The sequence below is a fragment of the Mastigoproctus giganteus genome, chromosome 10 (genome assembly GCF_048544385.1).
Source record: "Mastigoproctus giganteus isolate SK-2022 chromosome 10, ASM4854438v1, whole genome shotgun sequence".
NCBI lineage: Eukaryota > Metazoa > Arthropoda > Arachnida > Uropygi > Thelyphonidae > Mastigoproctus > Mastigoproctus giganteus.
In genome coordinates this window covers 155,700,570-155,714,939 of record NC_143584.1, presented here as the reverse complement: position 1 = coordinate 155,714,939, position 14,370 = coordinate 155,700,570, and the positions used below count along the sequence as shown (strand labels likewise).

General features: G+C 37.7%; 1 protein-coding gene across 2 annotated transcripts in view; it reads right to left on the bottom strand.

The window, feature by feature from the left end:
• The window catches only part of CROT (Carnitine O-octanoyltransferase), a 196,704-nt gene that overhangs the window by 29,743 nt on the left and 152,591 nt on the right, over positions 1 to 14,370 (bottom strand). For both annotated transcript variants that reach the window (XM_090384007.1, XM_090384008.1), the window contains exon 13: positions 360 to 438. In XM_090384007.1, coding sequence (XP_090240133.1) covers positions 360 to 438 — 79 coding nt within the window. The remainder of the gene's footprint in view (positions 1 to 359; positions 439 to 14,370) is intronic.

The following is a 14,370-nucleotide window of genomic DNA, read 5'->3' as shown; positions in this document are numbered from 1 at the left end:
AAACTTTGGCCTGTTATAACAACTAACTGCTGCCCAGCAACCTTCACAGCAAATTTTAACTGTATAGCTTTCAACTAAATTGCATATCAAAGGCCAGCATTTTATTAATTGATAACAGAAGTTCACACAAGCAATTTTGTTTATTACAGGAAGACTGTAAAATTCAACTTTAATTTGCAAAGTATTATTTGTGTGTGAGAGGGTAGACATACACTGGGAATGGATGCAATTTATCAAGAAGTAAATTACTGAAAACAGTTTGAAAAACTCACTTAAATATCACAAATAACACATCATGTAAATGTAATATTGAGTAACTATTGTACACACATGCATACACTTTTTGTATTATTCCTTACCATGATTCTTTGTACAGTCATTCATAAGCTTCTTGAATTTGTCAACAGCTATCTGAAGAAGCCTGAATTTCTCAGCAACCTAAGAAATGCATTATTCATGTCATTTACTGTTATAGTGAGTCATCATTATAAATATGGTTTATAACAAGAAGTTTACTATAATGAGAATTATATTAATGTGCCAGTTATTAATGCCTTAAATGCAGTCAATTTAATAACACTGAATACTGAGACATTTAATAAAAATGTGAAATATACAAATTTCATTTTATTCTGACTACGGATGATTCAGAGAATCATCCATAGTCAGAATAGTTTACAATTTCATTGTGACTGCTTAAGGCACCTAATGAACTACATCATAATTAACAGGAAGTGCAATCGTTGTGGCAGTTTACAAGTTCAATTTTGTAACATGCATACCAGCAATCACATATACTAGACCAGGGAAACACAGCCAACTCAATGTTAAATGTGTGTAAAAAAAGAAACAGTTTGCTATAATGAGTGTTTTAAACTGTAGTAATAATGTCATTTTCATTGTAGATGTTTTGCAAATACGTATTTCATGTTTAGTTTTACATTCAAGCATGAAACTCTATCAATCCATTTTCAGTGATTGCTGCCACAATCATGTCTATGCATTGTGGCAGCAAAAAAAATCACTATTAGTAGTATGGAGTCTATTTACACAGTCTATAAAAAAAAAGGTATCAATGTGCAGGGGCAGTAGCACAGCTAGGGCTGTCGATGCCTGGGGGCAACATGCCTTCCTGGCACAGAGCAATCCGGCTTGCCGAAACTGACCAGTCCGCAGTCACGGAACATTTTTGGGCCACCAACCACGATCTTAATCCCAAATGTGACTTTGAAGCAATAGACCACTCACGACACTTTCGCCACCGCCTATGGCTAGAGTCACTTAACATATTAAACAATCCAAAGGCAATAAACTGCCACAAAGGCATACGTCTACACCCCATCCTAGAGACAACCGTTTTAATGCTAGATGATCAGTGGAGTAAAAGCAGCGCACGTCCGTGCAACAACAATGGCACATGATTAATGTGCCTCACTCAGCTCATTGTACTTATCCGTTGTATTTTGTATTTGAATTTCAGTTGATGAAGAGACACGCCAGTCTCGAAAGCTACTGCCTGTTAGTATATATTTGTATTTTTACATTAAACTGGATTTATAATTTATACGTGTATGTTATTTCAACATATTAGGGGTTTGCTGGGTTACTTAAACAATAGTACAGATAATAAACATGATTTAAAAAATACATTTTGCACTAACAAATGAATTATAAAATGAATTAAAAAAGAAAAATTGATACTGTAAGTTAGTGTACACCAGTGCACGATGCAACCCCAAACATGGTGAACTTGACAGCATTTGGAGAGAAGATTGGTGTTGATGGTGGGAAGACGACCAAGTTATGGCACATCCTCTCTTCTTGAAGAAGGTTTCAAGGGTTGATTGGTGAACTCTAAGCTTCTTCTCCTGGAGCAATTCTTTGTAGCAGAGAATTACATCTTCACTGTAGTGGTGGAGTCAAAATCTGTATCATTTTCAGTGAAGAGATCCAGGGTATCCAAAATCTTATTGAAGACTCTGCCAAAATTGCTGTTGTGAGGTTTCTATTGGGTAAATCCTCATTGCAGAATCACTGCCAAAAAATTCTTTACAATCAGAATTTTTTGGAAAAAATCTCAAAGAAAACAAAAGCTTTTAAGGGAAAAATATGAAATTATACTTAAAAGTACAAGATATTTGTGGCAAATAATGTAACTTATTTGGATCTTTTTGACATTTAGATAGCAATGGATAGCAATTTCACATTTAGTAAATGCTGGCAAAGTCAAAATTTGCAGCATCTATCAATCAGGAAATACTTCAAAATGACTTATTGTTTTATGTGTAGATGTAGAAATTGGATTTATTCCAAATTCAAATTTAGTGTACAAAACAAACACAACGATGGGGAATTATCACAGCCAGATGAATTCGGCAATTTTTGAAAAATAGGCATCAGATAAACTATTATCCAATTTGACTGAAAAGGCTGTTGTAATTATAGACAAATGCACCGTATCATTCCATACAGTTAAATAAATTTCCTAACTCATCACTCAGAAAACAGGAAATAATGGATTAACTTTCCTGGAATATTACTTTTCAGTGATAATCTTAGAAAAGTGGAACTTTTAGATTTTGGCAAAACACTATTCTCAAAATAAAATATATAAATTTGATTCCATGCTTGAAGGAAAAGGATTCTTAGTTTTAATATTGCCACCATACCGCTGTGATATTAATGCCACTTAATATGTATAGACAAATTTTATAAATTATAAATTTTAATATTACTGGGAATATATATATATATGGATAAACTGTTAGAATTAACTATTCGTGAATAACTTTTATCAGCAAAGAAACTTGGAAAATATATTGTGCTCATGTATTGAATTTGAAAGAAGAATATTGGAGAACAGATGCCATGATGGAAAAGTTGTGTGATCCTCTAATAATACCAATTGATGACAATAATGAAGATACAAGTTATAGTTTAGCATTAGCATTAGTAGAGGCATTTGATGCAAGAAAGCAAGCTTATGCAGCATCAGCCAAACAAAAAAAAAAAAAAAAAAAAAACCCACTTCCACTTCACCCCTCTGTTCGTTCAAAATATCTGTCCAGCTGAGCCTTGAACTTATTTAGGCTATCAACTTCCACGACAAGGGATGGAAGTCTGTTCCACCAACCAACCAACCGCCCGCCCGCCCGCTGGCTGGCTGACTAAAGGCAAATTTCCGCACGTCTATCCTACATCTGTCTTTCCTCAATTTGAATTTATGCCCTCTCAGGTGATTATTCTGAGCGAGAGGAAGAATCCCATCAGCATTGAGCATGCTCAAACCATTCAAGACTTTATACACCTCTATCAGATCACCTTGTGGGTTCCTAGTCTCCAGACACTGTAATTTGCAAAACTTCAGCCTTTCTTCATAAGAGCACCCCTTTTTTCCATTCACTAATCTTGTTGCCCTTCTCTGTACTCGTTCCAGCAGCTCTACATCCTTCTTGAAATGAGGCCTCCAGACCTGTATACAGTACTCTAGGTGTGGCCTGACCATTGCCTTATACAAGGGAATAATCACCTCCTTATCCCTGCTAGAAAAATTTCTATATATCTTTGACAATACACCATGAGCTACTCTTGCAGCCCATCTGCACTGCTCAGAGAACTTGATATTTGCCTGCACAACCACCCCCAGGTCCCTTTCATTCTCTACCACTGTCAGTGTAGTACCACAGAGTTGATACGTTGCTCTGGGGTTGCTGTTTCCCATGTGTAGTACTTTACATTTGTCAATGTTAAACTTCATTTGCCACCTCTCAGCCCATCTGCTCAACCTTTCCAGATCCTGTTGCAGCAGTATAGTGTCAGTAGTGTCCTTGACAACCCTGCCTACCTTCGTATCGTCTGCAAACTTCGACATTAAGCTTCATATACCCTCATGAATATCATTTATGAATACAGAAAACAATAATGGACCCAACACTGAGCCCTGAGGGACTCCACTAATAACATTAGTCCACGACGAGCAGTGTCCATTGATTACCACTCTCTGTCTTCTCCCCCTCAGCCACCCCTTTATCCACAGCAGCAATTTGCCTCCAATGTTACACTGCTCCAATTTCTGCAGCAGTCTTCCATGTGCAACAGTATCAAAAGCCTTTCTAAGATCCAAGTATATAATATCAAAGTTATTCCCTGCATCCAGTTCCTTTGTGACTGCATCATAGTATCCAATCAAATTGGTCAGGTAAGGCTTCCCCTTAACAAAACCATGCTGTGTCCGAGCTATAGCTGAAGTCTTGTCTAAATGATCCTGCAGTGCTTCTTTAACAAGTGCCTCCATTAATTTTCCTGGAACAGAAGTTAAACTCACAGGTCTATAATTACTTGTGTCAGCCTTTGATCCTCCTTTGTGAATTGGGGTGACATTTGCACATCTCCAGTCTGTGGGAACCTCCCCTGAGTCCAAGGAAGCTCTCATAATTATGGGAGCTTCCTTGGACTCAGGGGAGGTACCCACACTGCCTCCTTTAATATAACTGGATAGATCCCATCCACCCCGGGTGCCTTTCTTGTGTTTATCTTCAACAATTTCTCCTCCACTTTACTCTCAGTTATTACAAGATTCTCTAGCTTACTGCTAGAGTTGAATACACCTCTGGCTTCCCCCTCGCTAAATAACTCCTCATGTGTGAATGTCGATGCAAAATATTCATTTAGTTTGTTAGCTACCTGAGCAGGATCATCAACAGTTGACCCATCAATATCAAGTGGACCAATCTGATTCATCCCCTTCCTTCTAGAGTTTACATAAGTAAAGAACTCTTTGCTGTTTTTCTTTGCATCCCTTGCCAAAGATTTCTCGTAATCTGTCTTCGCCTGCCTAACCTCCTTTGTAACTTTGTTACAGATCAACTTGTATCTATCATAGGCTTCTGTGTCATGTGTTAATTTGTATGTATCCCATGCATGTTTCTTCTCTGCCATATGCCTCATCAGTTCATCTGACATCCATTTAGGCCTAAACCTTGAACAATATTTCTTAGTTGGTATGTATAGCCTACTAGCTTCCAAGATAAGTTCTTTGAATGCTTCCCATTTTGCATTTGCTGTTGGTAATATCATCAGTTGGTCCCACTGCATAGAATTTAAATACTGTCTCAGTCCATCGTAGTCGCCTTTACGAAAGCAATAACCCTTCTCTTTACCCCTAATGGTAGTTACCTCTTTGAGTAAATCCCACTTCAGCACACTGTGATCACTGCCACCTAGTGGTTCATTTATCTGCAGATTCTTAATGCATGAAGAATCACTGCTGATAATCAAATCAAGAGTATTCTTCCCTCTAGTTGCCTCCTGAACATGCTGATGTAGAAAACAATCATCCAATAAATCCCAAAAGCCTTGCTAGTGTGTGAGTGACCAGCCCCCAAATTCCAGTCAATATCTGGGAAATTAAAATCTCCCATTATAAGACTCTCTGATTTACTGACCCACTCTATTTCCCTGTACAGTATCTTATTATACTCATCAGAGTCATTAGGCCTATAGCACACTCCTACTCTCAATTTTGATCTCCCAATGCTTATGTCACACCAAACTGACTCGACACTGCACTGTCCAGCGATGTCCACCGGCTTCACTTCCTTGGATTTTATGTATTTCTTAACTAATAGCATAACCCCTCCTCCCTTTCTATCCAGTCTATCCTTTCTGTAGACATTGTACTCCCCAAATTCCAGTTCTGCATTCCTTTTATCTGTGTGACACCACGTCTCTAATATCCCAACAATATCTGCCTTTGATGTTTTGAGCAATACCTCAAATTCATCAAATTTATTTACTAAACTCCTAGCATTAGTGTACACGCAAGTATACATACCTATTTCTATTCTTAGCTACCCTAACACAACCCATGTGTTTACTTGTACCGCAATGACTCCCGGCAGTCTCTGAAATATCCTGCATCTTGTTTTTCAGGCTTCTGCTCATTCCAATAGAAGCAGTGCAAGAATCTCTTTACCTCTGCCAGTGGCTACTGTTAATCTATTTGTCTTTGTCTCTCCCCAAGCTAGCAGTTTTCCGACCCACCTAACACTGCCTAGTTCAATTGAAATAATGATTTATGAACTTACTAGTCCTTCTGAGGATGAGATGGCTGAAAATAAAATATGTAAATCAGTTTGACACTATTGAAGGTACTTTTATTATTTATATTTATGAGGCATTCAAATGTTATCCGTCAATCACATTTCATTTCAAAAACCTTTCAATTCAATGTCTATTTATGAAAAATTCAACAGTAATAAAATATCTACTTTATATTGAATCAGTAAAATATTCATTAATATCTAAGTACAGTTTGGAAAACAGAGTTTAAAATATATGCACGTTTAACCAAATCATCGTTTTATCAGCAAATCAACCACACCGACTTGGTCGCACACGTCAGTTCAGGGACACATTTTGTACAGTTGGATAGTAGTACTATAATGAATCAGTGCCACAAGGGGCTGCATTAAATGGGCTATGCATGTACTTGATGGCAACTTTTGGAGAGGTGAAATTAACAATAAGGTGTTTGTGATTTTGGTCCTAATTCTGTGGTCAGTCCAAGAAGAAACTCTGGTTAATTAGCTTGGTTTGAAGTTGTATTTAGTGACTCTCCAGTATTTCCAACTTTAAGTTTGGTCCTACTGCCAAAATATGTTGCTGTGATTTCATATATGACTTAGATTTTTTCCTATCACATCCAGATACATCACAATTTAAGAAATAAAAAAGTATTGTTTTTTACGAAAGTATATATCTTTATTGTATTTAGTAATGACAAATTGATAGGATTACATTTTCATATATCAAAAAATACGTAAATACTAACAAGTATTAATCAGAATTCTGAAACTTCATTAATCAGACCTTCGTCTCTGTCTGAAAAGAACATTTAATTGTTTTTCTTTTATGTACAGTGCCAGGTTTCTCTCTTTTTAAACACCAGCAGTAGTCAGCCATCATGCTTGTATTTCACCTTCCCTGGTACCTCTGCTCCATTTCTTTTATGTCCTGATGGAATCTCTCCCATTGTTCTTCGCTCATCTGTGCAAGATTTTCAGGGAAAAAATCAAGATGGGCATGCAAAAAGTGAATTTTGATGCTCATATTGCAACCTAAATTGTGAAGCTTTTTGAGCATATTTTGAACAATTTTCTCATAATCCTGTGATTTATGATTTCCTAGAAAGTTTTCCATTACACTTTTAAAAGCAATCCAAGCTTCCCTTTCAACATCAGTAATAGTAGTTTCAAATTGACCATCTAAAACCAATGAAGATACCCTCCTTAAGTTTTGCGTCAGATAAACTGGGAAATTTACTGCAAAGGTACTTAAAGCAGTTGCCATCCTTATTCAATGCTTTAACAAATTGCTTCTTATGCCTAATTTCATATGCAGTGGAGGTAAAAGTATTTTATCTGGCTTCACCAAACTGTAGTGCACAATATTTTTTGTGCCCAGGTGTAAGATTGTGCCTCCGAGGCCACTGCTTCTTTGTCCAATGCAGCACTTTAGCTCTGCTATCCCATTCACAAATAAAGCATGGTATTTTAGTGTACCCACCCTGTTGCCCCAACAACATACATAACACTTTTAAGTCTCCACATAGTTGCCATTCGTGATCTTGATATTTAATTTTCTCCAGAAACAACTTTAGATTGTCATAAGTTTCTTTTAAGTAGATTGAATGAGCAACTGGCACAGATGTGTACTTATCTCCATTATACAAGAGAAAACCTTTTAAACTAGTCTTAGAAGAGTCTATAAATAGTCTCCATTCACTAGTAACATATGACGTAGCTCCTAAGGCACTTATTAAACCAGCGATATCATTGCAATATACAAGAGGATCTTCTTGTGAAAAATACTGTATAACTCCCTTTCACGATTTCTGTACCAGGAAAATGATGCACCTGGAGCAAGTAAGTTCTTCGCTTGAAATCTGGAACCCAGAATGTTAGCAGCATACTTTGGAAGACCTAAGTCCCTTACTAAATCATTCAGTTCGACTTGCGTGAATTGCTGTGGCGTTAAAATATTTTCTGGTTGATAACATTCCTCTTCATTAACCTCTTTAGCTTCTGCTTCGGTGGAAGAAGATGAGGACTCCAAAGTTTCTGGTGGAGGTTTTACAGGCAGATCAGGTCCATGTGGAACCGGTCTTATGGCTGACGGTAGATCTGGATATTTGATGTCCTTTTTTATTTTTTGAATTGTAACCTTTAATGTCACATACACAAAAGTAACATTCAGCATGGCTTACTGGCTCGTGCCACACCATAGGAATAGCAAATGGCAAGCACACCTTTTTTCCTTGACGCCATTTTCTAAGATGCTCGACACATGTATGGCATACTTTATGCGGTGCCCATGATTTATCCTGTTCGCCTAGTTTTATGTCAAAGTATGCATAATTCGATTTTTTTTTACAAAATCGGTAATATTTTGCCTCTGCTTTACAGGAACAAAACAACCACATATGTAACAAAATATGTCGGGACTGTTTATACACTTTCTGGTTGTCATACTAAAAGAAAACTAACACACAATGAGAGCTCACGACAGTTTTTACAGGAGTACTGTGACCGCATAAGGGATGTGCCACTTATATAGGCTCTGTGGTTGAGTGAACTGTACAAACAAGTGAGTGAATGCTCAAACAAGTTTAACCCGTAACTATACACAGGAGTCTCCCAGACTCCACTTGGAAAATAAAATTCTGGGAATCACAGATGGGCTGGGAGAGGGGGGGCATCTACCTTGCAGTACGACCTTGCAGAGTGTGTAGTTACGGGTTAAACAAGCACAATCTGTTGTATTTGAGGGAAATATTTGATACTGATTATGAATATAGGGGTATAAAACTTGTAAACCATTGCAGAAACTATAGTTATGTACAATTTGCATATAATACATAGGTAATATTTTATTAATGAATTGTGAAAAATATTTAAGTGATAGAAACAAACGGACTTCGGTTTAGTAATCAGTGAACATGCATAAATAACTGCCACATACTTTTACTCAAACTCCAGATACACTGTAAACCAGTGTAATTAATTACCAGTTCTGTTTCACGTGATAGCATAGCCTAGTGCCTTTGCAAAGTATAGTTCCCAATTATTATTATTATTATTAACAGCCATATGCCACAAGGAAGCCTGAGGCTTATGATGCACAAGGAAAAAAAATAAAATTTCCGAGTTACCGAGAGAGAGAGAGAGAGTCAAAAGTATGATAATATCCAGCTCAGGGCCCTGGGTGTGCCAAGCCCATGCTCACCAGATGTGAGCCCCTGGGGTTATTCTGTTATATCAGACTTTTAGTATTATCAAGTCTAAATGAACATATTCATGGAAATACTGATGCAATAGATTTATTTAGCTTTATTATCTGTTCATTTTAGGGTTATTAATGACCTTACTAAAGCTATCTTGTAATGAACAATACGGTCCAGTCTAATTGTATAGCATATGAGTAGCAGTAATCCCAGATTAATGTGCCAACCATGTGGTATTACTCTGAGAGTAGTGGAAAATGAAAAAGACCTGGGGTAATTGTGCAGTAAGACATGAAGTTCCATGAGCAATGCAGAAAAGATGCCAGGATATCATGGGGTTTTGTTTACGATATACAGAACCTTGCTAGCAGGGATATGGAAATGATTATCCCATTGTATAAGGCAAGGTTAGGCTGCATCTTGAGTACGGCATACAGGCCTGGAGGCCCCATTTTAAAAAGGATATAGATCTGCTGGAACAGGTGAACTTATGGTAGTATTTACTTCAGAAGGGTTTCCAGTTGGATATTTATTTAGCTTTTTGCACTCTCTATACAATCATTTAGTATTTCCCCATTACTTTCCCATGTCTGTAGCGTTACAGCCAGTTCCAGCTCACAAATCTTGCTAATAGGAATATGGAAGTGATTATCCCATTGTATAAGGCAATGGTGAGACTGCATACAGCCTGCAGGCCTCATTTTAAGAAGTATGTAGATCTGCTGGAACAGATAAACCTATGGCAGTACTTACTTCAGAAAAGTTTCCAGTTGGATATTTATTTAGTTCTTGCACTCTGCAATCATTTACAGGAGCATATTCAGGGGTGGGCAGAGGGGGCATATACCCCCTTAACCAAAAATTTGAAATTAAAGAAAAAAGAATGCAGGAGGCTTTCTAAACAAAAACTCAAAAGCCTGGTCACCATGCTCCCTTACAATGATACTTGGATACACCACTGATCATTTAGTACTTCCCCATTACTTTCCTATGTCTGTAGCCTTATAGTCAGTTCCAGCGCACAAAGTGAATGTTCAAAGTACTCCCCCCACAGAAGGCTACTCCCCACTAATCTGCATATTGCTGAATGTCCCAATAGGACAGTTCAGAGTACTACAAGAAAAAAAACAAGTAAATCTGGGAGAAAAGCCTGTTTTACATGCAGCTGTAAGCAATGGAGTTTTCTACAATTATGCATTGTGAAGGCAAGTCACCTGGAGTTGACTAGGTATTGCAAGCACACTTCAAATAAAATGCATTATCCATAGGAGAAGTGTTATTTATCACAAATATGTAATTATTTATCTGAACCAGGTTATTTTTCCTGAACCGGCGGAATTACTTAACAAGTACAGGTCACTGATGAAAAAAAGCCGTGAATTAGGGTTGAATTTGAAAGTGTCTGCAATTCTGCCCAGACACGATAGGAGGGAGTATATGATGAGAGCCCTGTTGATCGATTCGGCCCTGGAAAGATTGTGCAGGGCTCAAAGGGTAGAATTTTTTTCAGCCGCCTGGTCTGTACTTGTTAACAGGAGAGACTGCTTCTACAGGGATGGGATACACTTAAATAGAAAGGGTGCATAAATAGAAAGGGTGCTGATGCTATCGAGGCAGTGTTAGGTGGGTCGGAAAACTGCTAGATTGGAGGGATACAAGTACTAATAGATTAACAGTAGCCACTGGCAGAGGAGAAAGTGATTCTTGCACTGCGTCTATTGGAATGAGCAACAGCCTGGAAAATAAGATGCAGGATATTTCAGAGACTGCTGGGAATCATGGGGGTACAAGTGAACACATGGGTTGTGTTAGGGTGGCAAAGAGGAAGAGCAGGTGCATGTATACTTGCGTGTACACCAATGCTAGGAGTTTAGTAAATAAATTTGATGAATTTGAGGTATTGCTCAAAACATCAAAGGCAGATATTGTTGGGATTTAAGAGACGTGGTGTCACACAGATATAAGGAATGCAGAACTGGAATTTGGGGAGTACAATGTCTACAGAAAGGATAGACAGGATAGGAAGGGAGGAGGGGTTATGCTATTAGTTAAGAAACACATAAAATCCAAGGAAGTGAAGCCAGTCGACATCGCTGGACAGTGCAGTGTCGAGTCAGTTTGGTGTGACATAAGCTTTGGGAGATCAAAATTGAGAGTAGGAGTGTGCTATAGGCCTAATGACTCTGATGAGTATAATAAGATACTGTACAGAGAAATAGAGTGGGCCAGTAAATCAGAAAGTCTTATACAGGTGACCCCCCGCTTAACGCTGATCATTCGTTCTGGAAAAACAGAGCGCTAAGTGAATCCGCGATAAGCGAGCGCTGCTTTCCCATAAGGTAACATATGTATTTATGAGCTGCGGTCAGTGCCATAGGATATTTCCTAATGAATAATAAACAGTAATGAAAAGATGCACAAATGTCGGTCAAAATATTTAATATTCAAATATTTGCGCATATAAAATATTCTGCATTGCATATGTATAATTATGTGGTAACTACTTGCGTATCAAAAGTAAATTTAAAATTCCAATTAAAATAATGAATTTAATTTAATTGATGAATTTAATCATGAAAAATGTGTGGATTTTGAGTTGAACTTTGGCCCTCTTCCAAATAAACTAAAAGGGGTATTAATTGTAAATCCCCCGCAGCATTACAACCAACAATAAAGTCAACCGATCCTTCACTGCTTTGAAACCTGGCATGTTTTTATCTTCTTTCAATATGAAACTTCTTTTAGGCATTCGTTTCCACAAAAGTCCTGCTTCAGCTATGTTAAAAACTTGTTGAGAAGTATAACACATAATACCCCTCTTCAGTAATTTTAACAAAAGTTCTTTTTTGAAAGTTTCGGCTCCTTGATCTGTACTTGCGGCTTCTCCCCGGATTTTAAATCTATTCAACCAGCCCTTACCAGTTTTAAATGGTTCCACATTTTTTTTTTTTTTTTTTAGGCGAGTTTTCTTCAGATCATCATATTGGCTAATCTCTTTCTCTCTCTTTTTTTAATATTTAACTTAACTGAATTCTGCATTGGAATATTATCTTCAATAAAATTAAAGTCTTTCCATTTCAATCCTAATAGCCAGCCTAGTCCTAGTTGCTTGCAGTGGAACAGCTATCTTTCCCACTGCAAAAATGAATTCTTTATTTTTTTTTTATAATTGTTCTTACAGTTAAAGTTGCAAGTCCTAAATTATGGCACACATCCGTTTGTCGTTGACCGGAATCGATTCGCTTCAAAACGTCTAATTTACTTTTCAAATTCAGTCTTTTTCTTACATTTATAGTCTTCGTACTGCGCCCAGACGTTGTCGCTTTTTCATTCCTATCAGTCATTATTAGCTCTTCGAAAATGTAACTGCGTTGGTTGAATTAATTACGATACAATGTTCAAGTAAACTTCCGTTACGGACGATGTCTAATATTCTACTGAGTGATGACTAGATTACGGATAAATGCATATAACGCAAATATTACAAGCAATATACTTGATCATTTTTTAAAATGTTGATCGCGGAACTACGTAACAAGTCACTGTACTGAAACTAAATTAGCGTGCAAGAAAATTTTACTGAGCGGGGGAAAATTTCTCAAGTCGGCATGGGAAACATTTTAATGCTGTTTTACTATTCATTTTCAAGCTATCGACTCCATCAAATGAAACGATTTCGTTAATATGTCAAAAATGTAATCTGTAAAAGAGCGTTATAGTGATCTGTGACAGCATTATAGTCAGATATAATATAAGAACAGCGTTATAGCGAATCAGCGTAAAGCGAACCGTGTTATAGCGAATCAGCGTAAAGCGAACCGTGTTATAACGGGGGCCAGCTGTAATGGGGGATTTTAATTTCCCAGATATTGACTGGAATTTGGGGTCTGATCACTCGCACACTAGCAAGGCTTTTGCGGATTTATTGGATGATTGTTTTCTACATCAGCATGTTTGGGAGGCAACTAGAAGGAGTAATACTCTTGATTTGATTATCAGTAGTGATTCTTCATGCATTAAGAATCTGCAGATAAATGAACCACTAGGTGGCAGTGATCACAGTGTGCTGAAGTGGGAGTTACTCAAAGAGGTAACTACCATTTGGGGTAAAGGGAAGGGTTATTGCTTTCGTAAAGGTGACTACGATGGACTGAGACAGTATTTAAATTCTATACAGTGGGACCAACTGATGATGTTACCAACAGCAAATTCAAAATGGGAAGCGTTCAAAGAACTTATCTTGGAAGCTACTAGGCTTTACATACCAACTAAGAAATATTGTTCAAGGTTTAGGCCTAAATGGATGTCAGATGAACTAATGAGGCATATGGCAGAGAAGAAAAATGCATGGGATACATAGAAATTAACACGTGATACAGAAGCCTATGATAGATACAAGTTGATCTGTAACCAAGTTACAAAGGAGGTTAGGCAGGCGAAGGCAGATTACGAGAGATCCTTGGCAAGGGATGCGAAGAAAAACAGCAAAGAGTTCTTTACTTATGTAAACTCTAGAAGGAAGGGGATGAATCAGATTGGTTCACTTGATATTGATGGGTCAACTGTTGATGACCCTGCTCAGGTAGCTAACAAACTAAATGAATATTTTGCATCGACATTCACACAAGGAGTTATTCAGCGAGGGGAATGCCAGAGATGTATTCAACTCTAGCAGTAAGCTGGAGAATCTTGTAATAACTGAGAGTAAAGTGGAGGAGAAATTGTTGAAGATAAACACAAGAAAGGCACCTGGGGTGGATGGGATCTATCCAGTTATATTAAAGGAGGCAGCAAAGGAAGTAAGCAAACCCTTAGCCATAATTATGAGAGCTTCCTTGGACTCAGGGGAGGTACACATGGACTGGAGATGTGCAAATGTGACCCCAATTCACAAGGGAGGATCAAAGGCTGACACAAGTAATTATAGACCGGTGAGTTTAACTTCTGTTCCCGGAAAATTAATGGAGGCACTGGTTAAAGAAGCACTGCAGGATCATCTAGACAAGACGTCAGTTATAGCTCGGACACAGCATGGTTTTGTTAAGGGGAAGTCTTGCCTGACCAATTTGATTGGATACTATGATGCA